At 45.0% G+C, this 24,628-nt stretch overlaps 1 protein-coding gene across 3 annotated transcripts in view; it reads right to left on the bottom strand.

The window, feature by feature from the left end:
* Window positions 1-10,517: 10,517 nt before the first annotated feature.
* NEDD9 (neural precursor cell expressed, developmentally down-regulated 9) overlaps window positions 10,518-24,628 on the bottom strand; it is a 67,429-nt gene continuing 53,318 nt past the window's right edge. For all 3 annotated transcript variants that reach the window (XM_083747194.1, XM_083747193.1, XM_083747195.1), the window contains exons 3-7: window positions 20,625-20,726; window positions 16,733-16,834; window positions 13,755-14,972; window positions 11,908-11,997; window positions 10,518-11,490 (exon numbers count right to left, since the gene is read on the bottom strand). In XM_083747194.1, coding sequence (XP_083603320.1) covers window positions 10,981-11,490; window positions 11,908-11,997; window positions 13,755-14,972; window positions 16,733-16,834; window positions 20,625-20,726 — 2,022 coding nt within the window. In that variant the 3' untranslated portion in view covers window positions 10,518-10,980. The remainder of the gene's footprint in view (window positions 11,491-11,907; window positions 11,998-13,754; window positions 14,973-16,732; window positions 16,835-20,624; window positions 20,727-24,628) is intronic.

The raw sequence follows: 24,628 nt of genomic DNA, 5'->3' as shown, positions 1-24,628 counted from the left end.
CTCAGAGGAGGGAAACCTTTCTCCATTCTTCCTTCTTTGTCCAGTGTTCGAAACTCACATTATTCTAGGCGCATTTTGCAACAGGGAATTTCATGAGGGCGAGCAGTTTCTGAGCTCTGGGCACAGTACTGAGCCTAAGATTTCAGATTAAAACTCCAGAGTGGAAGGAAAGGAGGACCTTTTTCTGCCTTCCCACTCCCAGCTACTCTCTGAAGACTGGAGAAGAAACCCTCTTAAGACTAGACCGTGTGAAAAATGAACATAATATTTTAACAGCAAGGTCATTCATTTTCAGCTTCGTATTCTTCTCATAAAAAGTGTGCCTAGACATTCTGCTGTTGCGCCCATAACCTAGTTTTAAGGTGCCATTTAGCTCCTAGCTTTCATATCTCAGTTTCTAACACTGTCTCTGTCTTCTGGCTTGTTGAGAGATACTGCTGTAGGGTGTACAGCACTGGCACAAATGTTTGCTCCTCTGCTGGTACCAGAGAATACAACCCATCTGACAGATAATACTTGATTCTGTTGAGCCAACTTTTTTGTGGATATAGGCAAGCTTTTTGAGCTACTTAAGTACGACTGGTGAAGTTCCCTATCAGAAACAGAAATCCACAGAACTCTATTCCTGATCACTTCACCATTCACCCACAAGTTTAAAACAAGCATTTTTTAAAATATTTTTAAAAAGTATATAAGGCGCCATTATACTGAACTGGGGGAAATGTGTTGCAAATGTTAGCCTAAGGAAATATTATTTTTAGCTTGTGCTGGACATCGAGCCATCCCACAGCTCTGAGCCATGTGAAGTGGTTTACATTGTAATAAAATCAGCATGCATCTAATGATTACTTCAGTGGAGAAACTTCTAGAAGGGAGCATTTTAAACCCTCAAAATGACAGTAGTTTTTCTTGGGATGGCTCACTAGCTCTGTCCAGTAATGTTCTCCTTACCATAGCCCACATGTAGGTAACTTGAGTTTGCCTCTCAAAAAGGCACAATGTTATTCAGGCGTAGGGATGCTAGATGAATTTTATTTTCTGTGGATTCCAATGCAAACTGACCTGATCTGTGCCTCTGGAGCAGCTTGGAATGTCATTATCCTTTGCATTTCATCCATCTTCAGCTTTTGCAACGTGGTTCTTGACTCCCCAAATGTACCACAACATTTTGAAGTGTGTATATTTTAGGGTTGCCATAAACCCCCGAAAGCACACTCAACTGTCTCTAAAGACAGATAGATGGCAGTTAGATGCAAGGACTGAAACCCGTGAGATCTATGTTCGAATCACTGCTCAGCCACAAAGCTTCCTGAACAATATTAGGGCAGTCATTCTCACTTTCTCAGCCTAGCTTACTTTACAGGTTTGTTGTAAGGATAATATGACGTGGGGGGACAACAGGTGCTACCGTAGGCAGGTGAGATGGTAAATGTTATAAATAAAAACCTCCCTAACAAGCTCCTTGAAATGGAGATACAGTATAATAATAATAATAATAATAATAATAATAATAATAATAATCTGCATCTGTTAGGTTGCAGCTGGCTTTCTGCTACAATGGCACCAACGGCCAACGCCATGCCTGAAAAAGGCTAAAAAGCTGTTCAACAGAGAGCATGTGGTTCTGAAAAGTGGAATGCCTAATGTTAAGCTCCATTACAGCAAAGGACTTTGAGAATTCTGCTCTGCAATGTAGTGCAAGCAGGCTATTTGTTTTCAGGAAGGTCGCCCTGTTTCCTTTAAAAGCCAGTACAGCACAAAGCACAAAGGTTATTTTTAATTCCTGTCTGAAGGCACATTAATTACAGCTATTGATAGCCTGCTCAAATCTGCCTGAAAGATAAAAGCATTTGTGTGCAGACTGCCCTCAGGAATTTTATCATCTTTCAAAAAAAGAAGCAATGTCTCTTCGGATGAAAAGACGTGAAAATCCACCTCTCTCTTTCATGTCCCTATCCACTCATCCTCCTGGGTTTTTCCATTTCCACATAGCTGGAGGCAGAGATTTTTAACTTTGACTCGGAAAAGAGCCCAGGATAGATTATCCAGAACCCACAAGCTGCAACAACATCATTCCTGACCCCCTTTTACAGAGCATCAAATGCAAGCTTTTCACAGTGATTGCTCTATGTTGCTTTTTTGGGGTGGGGGTGTGGACAAAAATGTTTTTAATGCTCTGCTGCTAAAACATTAAACAGAAATGGCTGACTGGGAGCCTTCTGATGACTGCATTCATTCCCCGACACAGTAAACAATCTTGAGTTGAGTCCAGTTAATAAAATGATGTCTAAAGGGACCATACCCTCCAACATTTCCTCGATGAAAATAGGGACGTCCCATTCCATAATGATAATTTTACTGTTTATATGCCACACATCTTACTGGGTTGCCCCAACCACTCTGGGCAGCTTCCAACATATATAAAAACATAATAAAACATTAAACATTTTTTTAAAAAACTTCCCTATACAGGATTGCCTTCAGATGGTTTGGGAGTTGGATAACTCCATACCTTCCAACATTTCTCCAATGAAAATAGGGACATCCTAAGGAACACGGGTGGCACCGTGGGTTAAACCACGGAGCCTAGGACTTGCCGATCAGAAGGTCGGCAGTTCGAATCCCCACGACGGGGTGAGCTCCTGTTGCTCGGTCCCTGCTCCTGCCAACCTAGCAGTTATGAAAGCACGTCAAAGTGCAAGTAGATGAATAGGTAGCACTCCGGCGGGAAGGTAAACGGCATTTCCGTGTGCTGCTCTGGTTCACCAGAAGCGGCTTAGTCATGCTGGCCACATGACCCAGAAGCTGTACGCCGGCTCCCTCGGCCAATAAAGTGAAATGAGCACTGCAACCCCAGAGTCGGTCACAACTGGACCTAATGGTCAGGGGTCCCTTTACCTTTACCTTTTAAGGAAAAGTGAGACGTTCTGGGTTCAAATCAGAAACCAGGACGGCTTCCCTAAATCAGGGACATACCTAGGAAAATATGGACACTTGGCAGTTCTGAAGGGACTGGGGGGGGGAATGCAAAGCCCATCATAGCTGCCCACATGCTCACAATTGTTATTGTTCTGCCTAGGCATTTCTAAACTTTTGCAAGGTTTGGCACACCAGTGGCATCTAGCATCTGGTGTCAGTTTCCAAAAACCCGAAGCTGATGCCTGAAGCTTTGGCACTGACCTACATCTAAGAAATAAAACACAGCCCCTCCCAGACTGTGGAGCCAGGCCTTTGACTCATTTGGTTCCCTGCGGCCTTTCTATTTCACCAAGAAAAGTCATTTCAGGGCTCCTCCCTCCCTGAGTTATTATGCTCTGGGTCCAAGCAGTTTGTGTGTTGGGGAGCTGTATGGCCCAGACAGGAATCTCAGGTGCTTCAGTGTTTAAAGGAGGCCAGTTGCCTTTGAACTTATTCCCATCTCACTTCTGCAAGTAGTGAGAAGTTATAGGAGCACAGAACTTACCCAGACTTGGACCACATTTGCAGACCCTCCAAGTATCCCTATTTTCCAGGGACTGTCCTGGATTTACAGAAGCCATGCCAGTTTCTGATTCGATCCCTATACGTCCCACTTTTCCTTAGGACGTCCCTAATTTCACCGGAGAATGTTGGAGCGGAAGGAGTTATCCGAACCCTCAAGCCATCTGTTTTTTAATGTTTAATATTTTTTTATTATTTTTTAATGTTTAAGTTTTTTAATGTTTAATATTTTATTATTATTTTATATATGTTGGAAGCCTCCAGAGTAACTAGGACAACCCAGTCATATGGGTGGGGTAAACATAGTAAAATTATTATTATAGAACAGACGTCCCTATTTTCACTGGAGAAATGTTGGAAGGTAAGCATTCACACTATGCATTTTAAGTGCTATGATACCACAGTCATCCTGGGAGCTATAGCTGAGAGTTGTTAGTACAGTTCTCAGAGTGGTTTAATCATCAAACTCTCTTCACAGGGAACTCTCAAAACTGAATTCTGTCCTTTTGTTCATTTTTCACATAGGCCTAGATTACATCATCCTTAACTGGGAAGAAAGTCAGCCCCATTCTCCGATTGTCCCCCCCCCCCCCATTCAGGGAGATCAAAAAATGATCCTCTACTAGGAAGCAATTAGCTAACTATATTGTCCCCATGGCAATGTATCAGCTGTAGTTTTCTAACAAAGGATGTGCTTGGCTTACGACACATTGCTAAAAATGACTGTGACATAGACAAATCTGCTTCAGACTGCAGGTTAAGTATAAATAAAGCTGACCGTGTAGAAGAATATTTGCAAGGAAGCTTTGCTACAGAAGAACAATGGAGGAAAGTTACTGTCTAGGGAACTTTCTCAGCAAGTAAAGATGCTGCAGTCCAGATTCTGGACCTTTAAAAGCTCAGGAAAGTTAAGGGCGGCAGAAGATAGGCAATTTGCTTCCTTGCAAAATTTGCTTCCAAGCTCCACAAGGCTTCAGTGCAGCTTTTCGTATTACGCTGGGCTGTGAGTATGAAGAGTTGGAGTCAGAGTCCTGATTAAACTAAGCAAGTTTTCATAGATTTTGCATCATTTATATGGTGCAGGGTAAGGCACAACTGCAGGTCACTTGAACCCTGAGCTTTGAAGCCTGCTCAAGTCACCTTTTCGTTGGTGTCTGTAATTTCACCTGGCATGAGCCAAACATTCATGTCTGATTCTGCAGCCTTAAGTCCTTGAAGTTCTTTTTGTCTTTAACAAAGAGAGGAAAGCTCAGACTTTCGAAAAGATTACTTCTGCACCAAGTTCCATATTCTGTGCTTGCATGAATATGCTCAATCTTGGGAGACTCTGATTAATAGGAAACTTTTAGTACTGATAGGGTTGCCATATTTCAAAAAGTGAAAATCCGGACACAAAAGTTGTTGAGCTTTTTCCTTTTTTGGTCAAAGTTGTTGAGCCTTTCTCAGTTTTGCCCAAATTTGTTGGGCAACCCTAAGCACTAACGTCTATGTTAATCTAATTTTCCCATTTATCTATCCTCAGGAAACTGGATAATCATTGAAAGGATCCCTGGAAATTTGTATAGCTAAACTTACTTCCATATCCCCCATTACTGCTTCCTCTAACTTCCCCTCTCCCTTTGGTGCCTCACACTCTATAGAAATTTGGGTTATTCTCATCTAGCAAAGGAGAGCCAAAAGCAGAAGTACAGAGTACAGTGGTACCTCAGGTTAAGAACTTAATTCGTTCCGGAGGTCCGTTCTTAACCTGAAACTGTTCTTAACCTGAGGTACCACTTTAGCTAATGGAGCCTCCTGCTGCCACTGTGCCACCACTGCACAATTTCTGTTCTCATCCTGAAGCAAAGTTCTTAACCCGAGGTACTATTTCTGGGTTAGCAGAGTCTGTAACCTGAAGCGTATGTAACCTGAAGCGTATGTAACCCGAGGTACCACTGTATTGTGCTAACTGGATGCACCTTTCAATGCAGAAGGATGTTAACCTCCACCTGGTGACCAATAGTTGTTGCACTACTGGTGGCTGCTTAGCCATGATGGGCATGCATGACATTCGGTGTCAGAGGTAACATGCCTCTGGGTATCATCTGCTGGGAATCACAGATGGAAAGAGTAAAGTGGTGCTTCTGTCCTCCTTGCAGGCTTCCCATAGGAATCTGGGGAGAACTAGATGGAACTTTGGTCTGATTTAGCAGGGTTTTTACATTTCTGAGCTCCTTGGGCCAGGGATCTGCTTTTTTAGCTTACATTATTTTAAAAGCACTGCATCTATTGATAACAGCAGCTAAAGGAAAACAAAACACTACGTAGCTATTCTTTTGGACGACTGATCCCCATCTGGAGAAAACATATTGTACAAAATGAGAGACAACAATAAAACACAAAAGAGGTTTTGTTTTAAAAGCATTCTTTGTATACATGGTGATTTTTATTCTACACGGTAACAAATGTGCAAAAGGAAATTTATTTGCCTTATATAGGCATCGCTTGAGAAATCCAGCAGTGAGCAATGTGGGACATAGAAGAGGGCTTTCCCACCACAATTTATGGAGGGTGAAAGAGGCTCTGAACATTTCTAGTGCTCTGACTGGGAGTTTTGCACATGTGCAACTGTAGATCATGGCCAGAGACTACCTATACCTCCACATCTGCACAAGAGAGACCATGGCTGCTGGTGGTGCTCTGAAGCAAGTGTAGGCTGCAAGTCCAGAGTCCAATGTAAGAAGCTTCTCTGAACAAGGAAAATTTGACATGTACAAAGGGGAATATGCATGCATATGGAAAGTTCTCCTCCGCACAGAAGACAGTGGGAAGCAATGCACTCCCACAGGACTTGGGCTTCATATGTCCTCCAAATGAGACAATAAAGCACAACCTTGAAACTGATGAAACTGGCATGCAGCTGAATGCTTAAAACCCCATTAAAATTTCAAAGGCGCTTACTTTGCAGGTAGTGTTTGCTGGATCATGCCCTTCATATATTGCAATTTACAACATTGTTATGTAAGACATACACCATGCACAAAGAACAAATCATGAACCACAAAGTCCCGAAAGAAAAAAAGTCATGAAGGAAAAAAAAACAACCCAGAAGTGCCTCCAACTTGAATTTAGCTTTTTTTCTTTTTCTTTTTAAAATGTTTCTACTGGTAACAGGAGATGAGCCCGTCTCCTTTAGCTGAGCAGTTCTAAATACTTATGCCAGATGCAATGTTAAGGCCTGGTGCTATTTATGGGGAACTCAAGCTCTCTCAGCATTAATGCGCGAGATCAAGGTCCTAGGAAAGCAATATCTACGATCGCTCAAAATACATCATGTCCCTCCATGTTCAATTGCTTCCTGCTCTCCAAGATACTTCCAAAGAGGGCATGCTGTTCTATTAACATATTTGGTATTTAAAGCCTGTATCTCAAGGTCCCCAAAGTAATTTCGCCCCCGTTAAGTTCAGGTAAAACTATGCCACATAAAATGAACAAAGATTTGGTAAAAAGCAACTTATACCAGCTTGTCTGTCACCTGAAAACAGAGCTGGGACCTGTGTTAATCCTTTGCTCCTTTTGCATTATTTGCAGGGCATTCTTTTACATGCCTACTCAGAAGAAAATTCCATTAACTTCAGCAGGATTTTCTTCCAGGTAGCTGGATATAGGATATAGGATTACATCTTTATCATCCGCAGGGGGCGTTTCAGGGGGTATTCAAGGATATGCAGTACTGGCATTTTTTTTGTTGTTAAAAAGTGTGGCATTTACTGTAACAACTTCATGGTGAGTACTGGCACCTATTTTTCTAGAAAGAAAGAACTGCTTATCATACTGTTCCTAGTCATTGGAGAAGGGCAAGTTCTGCCATCTGACTACTAGGGGGGAAAAACAGAAAAGGACTCTGTTGGGGCTTTGGAGATTTCATTAGCAATTGTACAAGTACTTTCAAGCCTGGGTTCCCTAACATAAGGGCTAGCAGCTTGCTTTTCCTGAAACAAAAGAGAGAGAGATATCCTAGGATTGTCAGGTAGCATTTTCTGCCAACCCTGTAATCTTCTGGGAAAGGAGAGAAGTTACAGAAGTGCAGAGCAGCAGCAAAAAAATGCTTTCATGGCCCCCATCAGTCATTCTTAGTTCAAGGAAGGTAGTCAAATAAATGCTCTCTGTTGGTGTTAATTGTTGAAGTATGATAAAGAAGAGCAGTCGTTTCTTGGGCATTTAAGAGAAGCATGTAAAAACACAGACTGTGATAATACCAAGCGTGCTGTCTGCAGGAAAGACTTTATTTTAAGTAGACTAGCTATCACTGGATTGTAAATAACGTTTAGCCAACGGCAACCTGCTGGCTAGGCAGGCGGTGCAAGAATATTGCAGACTTGCGGGATAGCTTAGCTGAAGTGATCATAGAGCAACAGACCCAGAAAGCCAGGCAGCTTTCAATCATGATGGGCCATGGCCTGTACACCTGTCCTTTAATCCTCACTGCTACTGACTCCACAGTTATATGGCATCTGCGATTGCAAGAGGTGAGTTTGTGTGAAACAAGATAGTTACAGCAACCATCTCCCTCTCTCTCTCCCTTTTCATTAACAAGAGATCTCAGTCAGGACATGCTACACGATTGCTTTCTCAAAAAGTCTCACATGGTTCAAAAGAATTGGTCTTATGTATGACTTTGGCAGCACAAAGAGTAACTGCAGCTCAACGGAAAACAGCCCAAAATATTACACTGGACTCTTGGTAGCACTCACTCTGGAAAATAGCTCTAATAGAGAAAATTATGCATAATTTGAGATTTTAACAAGGACTAGAACCTCCAGATACATTTTATGTGATTTGGCGTGACATACACGCAGGTGGCGCTGTGGGTTAAACCACAGAAACTAGGACTTGCCGATCAGAAGGTCGGCGGTTTGAATCCCCGTGATGGGGTGAGCTCCCGTTGCTTAGTCCCTGCTCCTGCCAACCTAGCAGTTTGAAAGCACATCAAAGTGCAAGTAGATAAATAGGTACCGCTCCAGCGGGAAGGTAAACGGCATTTCCGTGTGCTGCTCTGGTTCACCAGAAGCAGCTTAGTCATGCTGGCCACATGACCCGGAAGCTGTACGCCGGCTCCCGCGGCCAATAAAGCAAGATGAGCACCGCAACCCCAGAGTCGGTCACGACTGGACCTAATGGTCAGGGGTCCCTTTACCTTTACACAATGGAACCACCATTTTCAAGATGGGCTTTGTTATTTAAACTCATGCAACTACTCACTCTAAGTGTCCATTGTATGGTTTTTTCCCCATCTTTTAATTTTCTCTGTCATTATAATTGTTCATTATAAATTGTACATTAGAAAATGAAATAGTTTAAAAAAAACTTTACAAAAATGTCTGGTGTTCTCCTCCAGATATAAGAACCTGCCTTGTACCATATGACCAGTAGACCACCTAGCCTTGCACTACGATGTAAGCAGTGGTCCAGAGTCTCTGACAAAATTCTAGCATCTCTATCTGATAACCTATTAACAGTAGATACTGGGAACTGAATCCAGGTTCTCCTGTATGCAACATATTCTATACCACTGGGTTATGGCTGGTGTATGTTTGCATTGTATATAATGCCAGAGGCTACATATTACAGGCTGATCAGTTTCTGGCCTTGCTCAGTATTCCTTTAAGCACTTCCTGTGTGGCTCCTAGTTGTTTAACCCCATCCCACAATGTGTGTCTTTGGATGTTAATGGAAACACTAGTACCAGTTGAATGATTTGTGCATGTGGCCAAAGACATTTCTTTGCTACATCTAAGAAGAACACTTGCACTAGGGATGTGCACAAGACATTTCTATAGCTTTTTGGTGGCATTCCTGTAACATCCAAAGCTGTCATTTGATCACGCGGCTATAGCTGTTTACGCAGCACCAGAGCTGCATTTTTGTAAAAGAGTATTTTACCGGTAAATATGGAAGGTTGAGGTTCTTGATCTGAACTACATTGTGGTTCCAATCCAGAGGAATCTATGCATGTCCGGAGAGACATCTTGCAAGGGAAAGAATTGCCACGCATTTAGTTTTGTTTAGTCATCATTGCCCAGGGAACTGTATAGCACAGGTAAGCTTTGATGTGGTGAGACAGCTGCATTGCTGAACACCTTTGAACTGCTCTGCAATTTAGTGCAATGTTATACAGCTGAAAAAACCTATCTCCATGTATCAGAGGCATCCATTGGCATTCTGAACAAGTACCCCCGAGGCTACATAAGAACCACAGCAATTTAGCAACTATTAACAGTTTGCAAATGCAAGTGAATGACAGACACATAAAACTTGTCCAGTTTTGAGGAACTACAGATTTACCATTAAACAGAGGTATGATACAAGAGAGTCTTGTCTCTGAGGATATGATATTTTTACCACCCACCCATCCTGTTTTGCTAATTGGTTGTTTCTTATAAGAGAAATAATTCATACCACTCACAAGACAGCAATTAAGGCTGTTGTCCTGTTCATTTCAAAGAATGAGGCCAATGGCCCATCTAGTCCAGCATTCTTTAGTCAGGTCAACAAGATGCCTATGAGAAACCAGCAGACAGGGCTTGAGCACAACTGCACTCTCCCCTTCGTTGGTTTGCAGTACAGTGGTACCTCGCGTTAGAAAAACTTTGGGTTACAGACTCCACTAACCTGGAAGCAGTACCTTGGGTTAAGAACTTTACCTTAGGATAAGAACAAAGATTGTGCAGCGGTGGCAGCGGGAGATCACATTAGCTAAAGTGGTCCCTAAGGTTAAGAACAATTTCAGGTTAAGAACGGACCTCCGGAACGAATTAAGTTCTTAACCAGAGGCATCTTGTATTCAGAGGCACACGCCCTCTGACAGTGAAGCCACAATGTAGTCAATCATGGATAGTAACCACAGATTGCCTTATCCTCCGTGAATTAGTCTAATAATCTTATTTTAATGCCATTCCAAGTTGTGGCCATCACTGCCTCTGGTCGGAGTGAATTTCATAGCTTGGCAAAGAGAAATGAGTTTTGCTTCCAAAGAAATGTGCAGGACTTCAGTGTAAAGGGCATCGTTTATTTAGTAGCAACCTATGCCAAGACATAATTAGGCTACAATAAAATACAATATACACTATAGCCCCCAAGAGGCAAAAACAGTATCCGGTTCATGGATATCCTGAAAAACCCAGGCCACATATACACCATAAAACTGACGGATGCTTTTGTTAAGGTGCTTACTTATTGAACTTTATGGAATGTTGCAACATATACATACATGCAGAGTATCACTTTATATTTATATATGTATACTGTATTTAAAATGATAAAAGAAACAGGCTGAGATTGCCGAAACCCTTTATAATTTCTAATCCATAAAATGAATTTAAAATATTTAGTATAAAACTTCTAGAAAAAAATAAAATTAAATGATCAAGTTTCACTTTTGTACATAATATAGAAAACGTTTCCAGTTCTTTTATTTTTTTAGGCATTATTCTGCATTGGATTCTGTCCATTTTGTGTGCCTCAGTAAGATGCCATGTGTACCAAAGAGCGTTTGAATGACTGCGCATAATGGGAGAGTTCTGTCACGCGGTCCACCATGTCTTGCAAGGATGCTGTGCTGGGATAATTCAGGGCAGCCACCTTGGTGGACATGACGATGCTTTTAAGCAATTCGCAAAGCTGGTTGCTGGAGTTCATTATACTGTTGCGTATTTCCTGAGTGGTCAGCTGCCTAGTGAGGGTGTCCCCAATGAACACCAGCTTGTGAGCACTTAAGATGACGAACTTGCTATGCGCAACAAAGATCCTCGGTGGCTGCGCAGCACTAATGCAGCTGAAGAATGCATCGATGGCGTTTAAAAGGGAGATGAAGTGAGTCTCACACTGGTCCGCATAAAACAAAAGCAGCTGCTTTTCCTGAGAGGCCATTGGGCTGTTCACAGGGTGAAGGCCTTGAGGCGGCTTCCATTTCGAGATGTCGTTTTCCACGGGCTTCGTGATTTCTTGTTCCAGCCACTGGAACTGATTCAGCTGAAAAGCAAACAGCAGAGTCAATGCCACGTTATTTCAAAGTGCCATTCCCTCTAATAGCAAGCTCTTCAAGTGCCAACAGGATGGAGGACAAAATAGGATAACAGGAAAACAAGAGTAGCAGCAAGCTTGGGCGAAACCGGAGGAGTGCACAAACACATTTTAAAAAAACACGTTTTGTGCTTTGTCTATTAAGCCTGTGGGAAGAGATGCCATGCTTTTAATGTGCTTTCAGGGGCTTAGTACATTTTGCATGCTTAATAAAATAATAAAGAAATGTGTGTTCTAAAAAGAGGACAGCTTCTCCTGCCCCCTGCCAGCTGGCCACGTGGTTTAAAGAGACAGTAAATTCTCCATTCAGTGGCATTTTGTGACTTTTCCTCTTTTGCTGTTTTTGGCGCTTCCACAAACTCTTACCTGGTGATGCTCCAGCTGCATCTTGCTCTGCTTGATGATATTTTCCTTCTCTAGAAGCTCTTTCTGTTGCCTTTCAAACTCCTCCTTCCCCTGATTGGATAACATTTAAGAAACAAAACAAAGAAAGCCATGTCAGGCATGTGCATCTCTTGAGATGACAACCAGCCAGGAGCGTAGCTGTTGCACAGCAGGTATTTCATTATGTTCTCGCTCCAGTTGTTATCATTGAGGAGAAGGAAGGGATACAAGAACAGAGAGAGCTCACCATGTGAAATGATCCCAATAAGAACGACAGCACTCTTCCCCCCATGTGATTCCTACCAGCTGGCATTCAGAGGTGGAACACAGCCACTGTGACTAATAGCCATTGGTAGGAGATGGTGCAAACAGCCTACTACTGAGACATCATACCCTGGGGTGAGCTGCTGTCCAGAAAATGCGTGCCAGTGTGAGGGATTTCCACCTTCCCCTGCAGCACTTGAAGCCAGAACCAGAAGAGGCCCAAAGAGGGAGGAGCAAAGACTAGCACAGCGATGGAGTCTCAGATTGCTTGGAAAGGACCCGAGGGGAGGAAGAGACTTAAGACGGCAGTGGGAAGGTGGGGGCCTTCAGGCTCCATAACTGCCTCATAGGGGCAAGATCTACCACAGGGGTCGGCAACCTAAGGCCCATGGGCCACAAGAAGCCCACGGGGGTTGTTTAACCGGCCCATAAGCCACCCACTTGGCGAGTCCCCACGCGCTGCTCTAAACCGGCGCAGCTGGACATGGGGACTTGCTTCCACGGTGCCGGAAATCGTGGACGCGTGCGCGATCTGGCCCACGGGGGGATCTCCGCTGGAGTAAACCTTGCCAACCTATTGTCCACCCCTATTGTTCAGCCCGGACACTGAAGTCCAGCACTGAGGGCCTTCAGGCGGTTCCCTCACTGTGAGAAGTGAGGTTACAGGGAACTAGGCAGAGGGCCTTCTTGGTAGTGGTGCCTGCCCTGCGGAACGCCCTCCCACCAGATGTCAAGGAAATGAACAACTATCTGACTTTTAGAAAACACCTGAAGGCAGCCCTGTTTAGGGAGGTTTTTAATGTTTGATGTTTTGTCGTATTTTTAATAGTCTGTTGGGAGCCGCCCAAAGTGGCTGGGGAAGCCCAGCCAGATGGATGGGGTATAAATATTATTATTATTATTATTATTATTATTATTATTGATGGCTTTAAAAGGAAATTTAAATGGATTCATGGAAAATGGGCCAATAGATATCCATTACAGTGGTACCTCAGGTTACATACGCTTCAGATTACATAAGCTTCAGGTTACAGACTCCGCTAACCCAGAAATAGTGCTTCAGGTTAAGAACTTTGCTTCAGGGTGAGAACAGAAATCGTGCTCTGGCAGGAGGCCCCTTTAGCTAAAGTGGTGCTTCAGGTTAAGAACAGTTTCAGGTTAAGAACGGACCTCTGGAACGAATTAAGTACTTAACCCAAGGTACCACTGTATTGCTAATATTCATTCTAGTTCAAAGGAACATCCCTGTTTCATGGCAGTATAGCTCTGAACAGCAGTTCCTGGGAAACAAAGCACAGAAGTGGGCTGTTGCCTTTCTGCCCTGCAAGTCAGCCACTTCCCAAAACCATTTGCCCCTACTGAAAGCAGGATGCTGAGCCCAGGAACCTGCTGCCAGACCACTGTATACTGACTGGCAGCAGCCCACCAGGATCCTAGGCAGGGGTCTCTCCTAACCCTACCAGGAGATGCTGGGACCTGGGACCTTTGGCATGCAAAACAGGTGCTCTTCCATTGAGCTACGGCCCTTCCCCAAACCTGCCTTAATCCAGTGAAGCAGTACTCACCTGCAAGTGCACGTAGTCGTAGTCATCCATCCAGCTCTTCTCCGAGCCATCGCTGCTGCTGCTGCTGCACTGGCAATGCTGGTCTTTGGAAAGGAGGGGTGACAAAGAAGCACAATGGCCCTGGCTCTTGTCTCCAGGGTGCAGCGTCTGGGCCTGAGGGCTGTCATATACGTAATCTGCAACCTCCGACAGGCTCTTCAAATAAGAGCCGCTCTGGCCTTGCTTGAAGAGCACCATGGCGTTGAGGCTGATGCTGGTGGTGAGCTGCTTAGCATCGTCCGGGATCGTCCTCGCCACCATCACAAAGCGGTCCAGATCGTCGCATTTGTTCTGGACCTTGTTGACAGCCAGGACGTTCAAGGACCAGCTGCAGCTGCTGAGGTCGTGGCTAGTCTGGGTTAAAATCTGGTGCGAATCTTCCAGCCTCTGCAGCTCCCTCCTCAGCTTGTTGTAGAGGCTGAGCTCAGAGAGGAAGGACGCGTTGGCCGCAGCTCCTTTGGCAAAATGAAGGTAGTCAACCAGGGACTGCTCCACCTTCTCGACGGCCGCGTGGATCTTGTTGATGTGCTTCTCCATGTACTCGTAAGACCGCCAGTCGGAGTTGACGAAGGCCATTAAGCTGGAGACAGTGGTCTCTACCGTGCTCTGATGCCTGTAGAGTCTCTCTATGGCTGCGTCGGGATCCAGCGCTAATCTCTTGTCCTTCTCTGGGGTGGCTGAAAAGGACGATTCTTTTGACGTTGTGGAAGATGTGGACATGTTGCTCCTGGTGCTCCCTGTACTAGAAAAGGACAGCCTGTTCATCCCATCCGTCACATCCTGCAGCCTTTTAGTGTCCTGTGTCACCTGCGGAGGCACATCATACACACCCTCTTTGGTTTCACCATCCCCAAATCCCAAGAGCTGTCCGGGGAATGGGACTCCTCTGGGGGTGTCATAGACGTCCATCTGGGGAGCTATCTGCTGCCCAGCAAACGGGGTTTGGTGGCTCACTGGGACATCGTACAGGCCTTGCTGGTGTGGAGGGAGCTCGGAAGGGGCAGGTGGGCTGCAAACGCATTTCTGCCCGGTTTCCTTTGCAGCTCCTTTGGCCATGGGAGGCGGGACATCGTACACAGCTTCTGGCCTCACATCATGCTTCACGCAAGAGGCTGAGTCGGGCGAGCGCTCCCTGGGATCTGCGGCATCTCTGCACCCCAAAGGTGGGACTGAGTAGATCTGGAACACGAAAGTGGGAAAAAGCCATGAGCTGCAAAAAGGCGTCACCTCCATACCGTGAGGCCTGCAACTGCCGTATTTTTCGCTCCATAAGACACACTTTTTTCCTCCTAAAACGGGGAAATGTCTGTGCATCTTATGGAGTGAATGCAATGGGTGGCAGAGGGATCCCTTGGCTGCCACTGCAGTCGCGAGCTGAGGGATGACTCCGCCGGCAGAGCCATGGCTCCCGTCTGTCGCTCGCTGTGAAGCAAGCAGAGCAAGAGCCGCTGACACGCTCTGCACAGCTCTTACTTTTCTTGCGGAGAGCATGGCTTTACAGCGAGGCGGGAGGAGGGATCACTCCCAGCTCACTGTGAAGCAAGAAAAGCGAGAGCCGCTTACATGCTCTGCGCAGAATATTTTTTTTCTTGTTTTCCTCCCTTAAAAACTAGGTGCGTCTTATGGAGTGAAAAATACGGCAATTTGTGAAGACATCTAAGACATTGAGGCAGGTCACCATAAATGCTTGCACTGGCTTCCAGAGAAGGTGAATGCATGCTCAGCTATGGTGTTGTGATCTCTGGATCAGCATGGTCACAGCTCAGGTTGGGCCAGACACATGATGTAATTGCTCCTTTGTGGCCAGGGAAGATTGGTGCCGCCATGGAAAGTAACCCACCTTACCCAGATGGTTTATCGGTAGCTGTGCTAAGCACTATATTGTGTTTTTAGCTGATGTTTGCACTCCCCAAAGCAGCAGCACCAACAGGAAGGAAGTTTGGGAATGGGCAAGAGACCCACCATGTCTCCAAAAAAAGGAACAATGTAGCTTGGGAGGACTCTCCTTCCTTGGAGGTTTTTAGGCAGGGTTTGGATGGCCATCTGTCAAGGATGCTTTAGCTGAGATCCCTGCATTGCAGGGGGTTGGACTAGATGACCCTTGGGTCCCTCCAACTCTACAGTTCTACAATTCCATGACCCACTGTCCATGACCCTCTCCATCCCTTGTTCACACCATACAGACATGGCACCTGCTTTACTTGGGATGGGAAAAGTCTCTTCCTTGAAACCCTGGAGAGCCACTGCCAGTCAATGCATTCCTGAGGAAAGATGGACTCACAGTCTGACTCATAGAACTGTAGAGTTGGAAGGGACCACAGGGGTCATCTAGCCCTACCCCCTGTCATGCAGGAAACCTTTGCCCAGTGTGGGGCTCAAACCACGATCCTGAGGTTAAGAGTCTCATGCTCTACCGACAGAGCTATCTCAGCTTTCACAAGTCAGATTCCAGGACTCCTATGACTGTGGCGCTCTGTGGCAAAGCCTGTTATGCAGCGTCTTGCAGAAGGGAAGACAGCATAAGCAGGTTGTGTGTGAATGTGTGCCCTGATGGGAAACTTCCACAGGGACGGGCGCACCAGGCAGTCGGGGCCACAGAGAAACCAACAAAGGAAGCCAATGAAGCAACACGGATGAACTCCTCTCAGGTGAAGCAGAAAGATCCAAATCAGCCCGCTGCACGAGTGTTGATTTTTCAAAACTCTAATTACAAGAATGCCTTACGTAAAGCTAGTAATTACACTCTGAAGTTTATCTTTATCACAATTTTAAATAAATAAGCGAGCTGCAAGCTTGAGGGGAATGTTGAAAGGGCTAGAGAGTTCAAAGCGCTCCCTGCTTCTTCTGTAAAATGCAAAATGTACTTTTTTTGTTCAAACATGCCTTCGACACGGCATGAAATTACACGTTTGCTTTCAATGGAGGAGAAATAGACTTACGCCTTTTGCAGGAGGAACATCGTAGACCCCTTGAGGTTCCACGTTCCCCATCTGGGCGGTGTGTGCGGGACCTTTAAATGATGCAGGGGGGACGTCGTAAATCTTAGGAGAGAAGAGTCGCGTTAACACAAACAGAGGAAAGCACCATAGGGACCCACAGCCATTTCAAATCCATCTAACCCCACTCTGCCCCTTTGCTTGGGAATTACTTCTGTAACAAACAGGATGAGGTTTGGGGTTTTACTTGATGTTGCTTCGGGTTTAAAGAACAACAAACAACAATGGCGACATGCAGTTTTGGAAAAGAACGAACGTATTTTGGAAAGATATTTCTGAAGGACTTGGGTCATATTTATTTATTCATGACATCTGTATCCCAACTTTTCTCCAGGAGCTCATGGCGGCTTATGTGGTCTCTTCACTCTTCACAACAACCTTGTGAGGTAGGATCAAGTTAATAAGTAACAAGTGGTCCAAGGTTACCCATTGAGTGGCTGGATTAACTCCCAAGTCAGACCATTGAGTCCAACTAACATCACGATCACTATCAAATGTGGTTTTAGTAGAATTTGGAATTGTTTTGACAGATTCCAGATCAGTAGAAGAGAAATGTGTACGGGAGAAATTTCATAACATGGACATAAGATGAGCCCCCACTGATCAACCCTCACTGTCTAGGCTAGGATCCTGCTTTTAAAAGGATTTGGAAACTTGGGATTAGTTGCCCATCGGAGAGGCCCCCCAAACAAGACATGACGGCAATTGCCCTGGGCTCGCTGCATAACTACTGCTATTCAGTGGCATACAGCTCCTGAACACGAAGTTCCATTTAGGCTGATATCCTGTGTCAACTTACACTGAACCAATGGGCCTTACTTCTGAGTAGACATGTACAGGATTACACTGTTGGGTCTATCAATGGCCATTAAAACTACCCTCCATGGATTTCCCTACGCCCCTTGTAAAGCCATCAAAGGCTTACATAACGAGTCGTTAATTGTTCAGCTTCCCTTTGGATCCCCCTCCCCCCTTTTTAATTGAGGTTACCTTGGCTACTTTCCAGTCCTTCAGGAAGGAGGCCCACTTTCATGACAAGCTGCGTATTTTGTTAGAAGGCCCGCAATTTAACATTTGAGCTCCAGTGGCTTGTTAAATTTTAATTTGTACATTAGCAGGGCTGGCCTTAACTGTTAGGCGGGTCGCCTTGGGCAGCTGATTTTGGGTGGTGATGAAAGGGCCATAAATGGTTAGTGATTTAATTTATTATTATATATTTTACTGCCAGGAAGAGACTCTTGGGATATATATATTTTTCGCCCTATAGGACGCACCAACCCATAGGACGCACATAGTTTTTTTGGGGGGGAAATAAAGGGGGGAAATTTTATCCCCCCCAGCTGCAGATATCTGCCCGAAGTGCGGGGCACTCTGCTTCAGCGCACCCCACGCTTCGGGCAAGAATGCTGCGGATGTCTGCCCGAAGCGCGGGGCGCCCTGCTTCAACGCGCCCCGCGCTCCGGGCAGCAGGTTGCTATCCGCAGCCTAGGGAGCCCTGCGGGAACTCCAGCAGGCTCCCCAGGCTTGCTGATAGCTTCCTGAAGCCTGGAGGGTCGGTGCGCACCGACCCCTCTCACTCTCCACGCTTCAGCAAAAGCCTGCATTCGCCCCATAGGACGCACACAGATTTCCCCTTCATTTTTGGAGGGGAAAAAGTGCGTCCTATAGGGCGAAAAATACGGTATATCTCCTTTTATCTTGCCCCCAAATAACTTGACCCACCTTGGTACTATGCAGCTTGATTTGGGTGGCTAAGAAGATGGAGTAGCCCCATGTAGGGAACATTCCAGCAGTCCAATTGCAGGTTATTAAGAGCATAAATCACTGCACCTGGCTTATCTAAGTCCAGAAACAGCTGTAGCTGGTAAATGAGGCATAGGTACCCTGCACTGCTGAGACCACCTAGGATTCAGCTGACAACCTGGCATTGAGGAGCAGCCTCAGACTATATACCCGCACCCCGTGATATCTGCCCCCTCCTGGGAAACACCTTGTGTCCAAATTCCAACATCAGCTTCCATCCTCTGTAGCACAGCAGTGAAAATGTCTGACAATAACCTGGAAGACCAGGGTTCCAATCAACCAATCGTCTCTGAAGCTCGCTGGGAGACCTTGGGCCAGTCACTGCTTCTCCGCCTGGCCTACCTCACAGGGTCAAATGGGGAGTGGGGAGGAACCACATATGCCACCTTGATCACCTTGGAATAAAGATGGGGTATAAGTGTGATAATAATCATCAGGGCTTTTTTTCAGCCGGAACTTAGTTCTGGCAGCTCTTAGGTAGACACCATTGCCATTCTAAGAGAAAATGGGAGGAGTTCATGGTGAGTTCCGGCACCTCTTTTTCTACAAAAATAGCACTGATAATAATAATAATTAATAATATTAATAATAATAATAATAATATTCTAACATTGTGCTTGTGTACTATTATTACTGTAGTCTGCTTAATTTTTGCTTTAAGCATATGTGCATTTGTGGAAAATGTGCTGTAGCAATAAATTGACTATGACTGTAGGAAAGTGATCTACAGGAAAAGGCTCCTGACACGGGCTCGATCCTCCTGCAGCTTTGACACTTGTGATTTATCTCAGAGCGGCCGCCCTGCTCCTTCTCCACTGAAGTATGAACGCAGCTGCTGATGGTAATTGATGCCTAATCCCTAACAATTTTCATGAGGTGTGAATTAACTCTCCCGCCCTACTATCCCTCCCTGCTCTGTTCCACTGAGATCAGCACATATGTGTGCCATTTACAGTCCCCCTGGACCTTAAGATGTGGAGCAGGAAGGGCTGGGTTGGGTATTTCCCCCTCTCTCTTGGGAGCTTGGTCTTTGCAAAGATTGCTCCACCAACGTCATGGGGAAGGCCCATGTCGCTGAACTCCTAGCCAGTGAGGAACTTTACATGCATGACAGAAATGAGAAATTCCTCGCCCAGATATTTTGCACTCGCACGGGTCCCCCTAATAAATGACAGCCATGCTTTCATTCTTCGCCAGTCCCAATATAACATGGCATGAAGCAAAGGAGATCAGCAAGACTTTCTGAAATGTCTAAGCAGGACACCAGCCAGACATGCAGTATAAAGGAAGGGCTCCATCATACAACAAGTAGGCTGCTGCCTGGAGCACAAATCAATTTCAAGGGGTACTTGTTACATTGGAAATTATACACAAGTCCCTGTGCAAAATGGGAGGGGACCCTGAGGATCATCTTGTCCAACCCTCTGCAATGCAGGAATATGCGGCTGTCCTGTGTGGGGATCAAACCTGCGACCTTGGCATCATCAGCACCACGTTCTAACCTACTGAGCTATTCAGAACCCGCTGAGATGCCCCAGGGCATGCTGGGAGACACAGTCTTTGTGCCAGGATAACCTCAGAGTAAAAACAAGCTGACAAACCCTGAACCTACACAGGCAAGTATGCTCTATTTTCTTATAGTATGCAAGTCCAGCTAAGCTAGTTGTACTTGTATTCAAGGGACCAATATTTCTTATATGGAGGAAAGAAAACATCTGAATTGAGAAACAGCATTTGGAAAAAAACATACAACAGACTGCTTTTTGCTTTCAGGTATTCTGTGTGACCACTTGAATAGATTATTCCCTTAGAAAACAGATGCATATTTTCTAATTCTGAGCCACATGCAGTGCATTCATTAAACTCTGTGGCCATCTAGAGAGTGGGAAAGGCAATCTGGTCAGAGATTATTATTTAAAAAAAAAAAATCTGGAATGAGTAAACCTGATCCACACTTAGGAAATAGATAAAATGCCAAGACCTCAGATGCAGATTAATTTCAACAGCCATTGACAGCTTTATTGGTACTTACCCCTTGGAGAGGACGAATCGGTGGGATGTCATAGGTATCCTTCTGGTATTTGGTAGGGAACTCATAAACATAACCTTGTCCTGACCTGACTGGAGTTACTACCTATGGGTTCAAAGAGAAAGACAGGAAAACATAAATACTGAGGCACTTGGCCAGACACAGGTCAACCATGTTAAGAGTCTCTATACAAACATTCATTTCACTGGTTGGTGGCAGTTTTACCAGGGGGAAAAACCCAAACCATCGTTATTTTGAGAGTAAAAAAAAAGTATACCTAAGATAGCTCATAACAAGTTTAATTTTGTGTGTGTGTATCTATCTATCTATCTATCTATCTATCTATCTATCTATCTATCTATCTAATCTATCTATCATGCAGTGCTTTTTTTCTAAAAAATGTTTAGGGGTACTCTCATTTTCCTAGGTAAAGTAAAGGTAAAGGTACCCCTGCCCGTACGGGCCAGTCTTGACAGACTCTGGGGTTGTGCACCCATCTCACTTAAGAGGCCAGGGGCCAGCGCTGTCCGGAGACACTTCCGGGTCACGTGGCCAGCGTGACATCGCTGCTCTGGCGAGCCAGAGCCGCACACGGAAACGCCGTTTACCTTCCCGCTGGTAAGTGGTCCCTATTTATCTACTTGCACCCGGAGGTGCTTTCGAACTGCTAGGTTGGCAGGCGCTGGGACCGAGCAGCGGGAGCGCACCCCGCCGCAGGGATTCGAACCGCCGACCTTTCGATCGGCAAGTCCTAGGCGCTGAGGCTTTAACCCACAGCGCCACCTGCGTCCCTCATTTTCCTACTCATATGGAAATACTGCCCCTCAATGAGGCCAAACTTGGATTCACAAAATGTTTAGGGGTATGCATCCCCCCAGAAAAAAGCACTCTGTCTGTCTGTCTGTCTAGCTAGCTAGCTAGCTAGCTAGCAGCCTAATGTGTGAGATATCTCTCTCTCTCTCTCTCTCTCTCTCTCTCTCTCTCTCTGTGTGTGTGTGTGTGTGTGTGTGTGAGTGAGAGAGAGAGAGAGAGAGAGATGCTTTATTTAACTGCTACTAGTCAATCTGGGAAGGAAGCCCATCTGGGAGAATGAAAACTCTTATTCTAAACCTCCACAGCCTTGCGGGATGTCTTTGGGAGAATACAGGGCTAAGGAGTAAACCCTGGACAAATCCGAAGTGAAGTCCCTAAGATGGTTGGATGGGGCCTTGTACGCCTCCTTCTGGCACCTCCTGCAGCCGAGCTGATGCCAAACACATAGCTCAGCTTTCCTTTGGACCACGTCAGTGAGGCCGATAGCAGAGTCTTGTCGCCTGGGAAGCCCAGGACGTCCACACACACTTGCCCCGGGGAGGTCACTTTGGTGCTGCTGATGCCATGATTTGACTTCACACAGTCTTGGAGGAGCACTCCGTTGTTTCTTGTGACAGGCGGGTGCCAGCAATATGGTCGATCTGTATGCCCACATGGAGATTAGCTGTGGATCAGATGTACCCAACCAGCATATCTGCCACATAGACCACATTCACCCATGGATTTTACTCTGCAATGATAGCTTGAAGTGACACTGATGAGACTGGGGACTGCATTTAAACTCAGAGTTAGTGTTTGGAGAGAGGGTGTCCAATGACTTTATACCTATGATTATGAGATGCTTCATGTATTACATATTTCAAGGACACACACACAAAAACAATGCATGAATGAGAAACACGGGCGATGGATTTCAGAGCGTGTCATATAGGTACACTCAGCAGACAGCCATGGCTGGTTGTAGCTTCCTATGCAAGCTACAGTCCGTGGGAATCTGTGGTGCTTGGGACAGAAGCTTTCCTCAATCCAAGACAATATTTAGAATGTCCTGGGTCTATCACAGGCTAATCCATTTCAGGACTTGGGGAGTCAAGGGGAGCTCAAGAAGGAAGAGTCTTGTTGTATGGCTATATGCCAGCAAGGAACATGAACTAAACTCTACACCTGTTAAGCTTATTCTGCACCCAGCTGCTGATCTTTAAGAATTCCAGGTGTTCTTAAATAGACTGATCCATCCTGGAGGTGGTAATTTGGAGTTTTGTTTTTGCATTTCCCCTCTTTTTTGGGGGGGTAATTGCTGTTGTATATTGGAAATCTATATTTATTTTTAAAATAATAATTCCAGGTGTTCTGATCACATCACTAATTTTTCTTCACCTGCTATAAAGGAGCTCCTCATCTGAATTTACAAACCAGCTTCAGATTAAACTGGGTTAACAAATAAATGCTTTACATCTGGAAAGAACATCTGACTCTCCCTGGCAAATATGCAGTTAAGTGCAACTTTTAAAAACTAGCATTAAAGCCATCAACAAACTTTATAGAGGAAACTGATACTGCCAAAATAATAAATGTTATTTAGCTGCACATTTTTTTTATTAACGCCCAGACACAGAACCAAAAAAGATGCCTGAGAATGTGTTGTTAGGAAGCAGTGCTGCTTAATTTAAAAGAAGGCAAATGGAGATGAAATTTACTTTTAATTTCCCTGGTAAAATGCCAGCAAACCCCAGTATGTAGCTACAGTTCTGGGCAAGACATTTATTTGCAAACAGCGTTGTTTTAATGCATGGTCACATTACGTGGCAACTTTTCCAAATCTCTTCTTGTTGTCATGACTGAAATCTCATGGCTACCCTCACAAGAAATCTAATTCAATTATGCAGAATGGTTTCGCTGTATATTGATGTACTAAAGAAGGGTTTAACAAAGGAAAATTTGGGACACAAGAAGATGCCTTATACTAGGCCAGGCTATTTGTCCAGCATCATCTGCACTGACTCTGGCTCTCCAGGATCTCAGGAAAACTTATTTCATGTTATCCGATCCTTCTAGCTGGTGATGACAGGGATCAGACCTGGAACCTTGTGCATGCAAAACACATTATCCACCAATGAATTGTGTTTCATTTAAATCTGTTAAGCACCATCACCATTTTCTCCCTGGCCTTTTGCTAGGTGCAAAGGATGTCACAAGTAGTGTAGCTAACATGGCTGTAAGATTGATTTATTTAATAAATTCCTACACCGCCCTTCATACCAGATGAGAGCTACCTTCACTTGTCACTTACGCAGGCTCATCAGGTATGTCTATGGTCCAACTTCAGAAGTGAAAACAGCAAGGCATACCTCCCCAAATCGGTATATCATGCATTTGTGTACCGTGTGTGTGTGTGTGGTTCCCCCCCCCCCCTGTTTTTAATCTGTTGGGAGCTGCCCAGATTGGTTGGGGAAACCCAGCCAGATGGGTGGGGTATAAATATAGTATTATCATCATCATCATCATCACCATCATAGTCATACCTCGAGTTGAATGTGCTTCGCGTTGAGCGCATTCGAGTTGCGCTCCGTGGCAACCCGGAAGTAGCGGAGCACGTTACTTCCGGGTTTTGCCACTCACGCATGTGCAGGCACTCAAAATGACATCACGCGCATGCGCGGAAGTGGCAAAATGCGATCCACGCATGCGCCGTCGTGTCTTGCGCTCCGTTCGGAATGCGAACACGGCTCCAGAACGGAGAATTGCCGGAGAATGTATTAGAATTGCCATCGCAATTGCAAATGTTCACACACACAGCCAAGGAGTGCCAAAAGCAGTTTCAGCCTTCTTTCCTCCCTTAAGCCCCCAAACAGCTTTAAAAGCAATGTTTTCCCTAGGATTGACAAATGTGCAAAATATCTACTCCAGATCTCTCAGTGACAAGTTTATTATTAGACTGCCTACTAATTCTGAATGCTAAGCATACTTGCGGCAGAAATGCTTTGCAACAAAATGACTTTTTTCAAAGAAAATAAAAGGCGGGGGGGGGGGGAGCTCATTTTATGACTTGTCCTCCAGGGGCTCTTTAAGTTGCAGAGATTCTGTTTAACATAAATAACAAGTCCCTGAGGTGTTGCAAACCTTTCCTTTAGGAGAACAGATACGGCAAATGAGAAACAAAAGTCTCTTCCCAAGGCAGCCTTAAATTTTAATCC

The sequence above is a fragment of the Podarcis gaigeae genome (genome assembly GCF_964106915.1).
Source record: "Podarcis gaigeae genome assembly, chromosome: 7".
NCBI classification, from domain to species: Eukaryota; Metazoa; Chordata; class Lepidosauria; order Squamata; family Lacertidae; genus Podarcis; species Podarcis gaigeae.
Note: the sequence above shows the minus strand (reverse complement) of the source record. Positions and strands in the feature narration are given on the sequence as shown.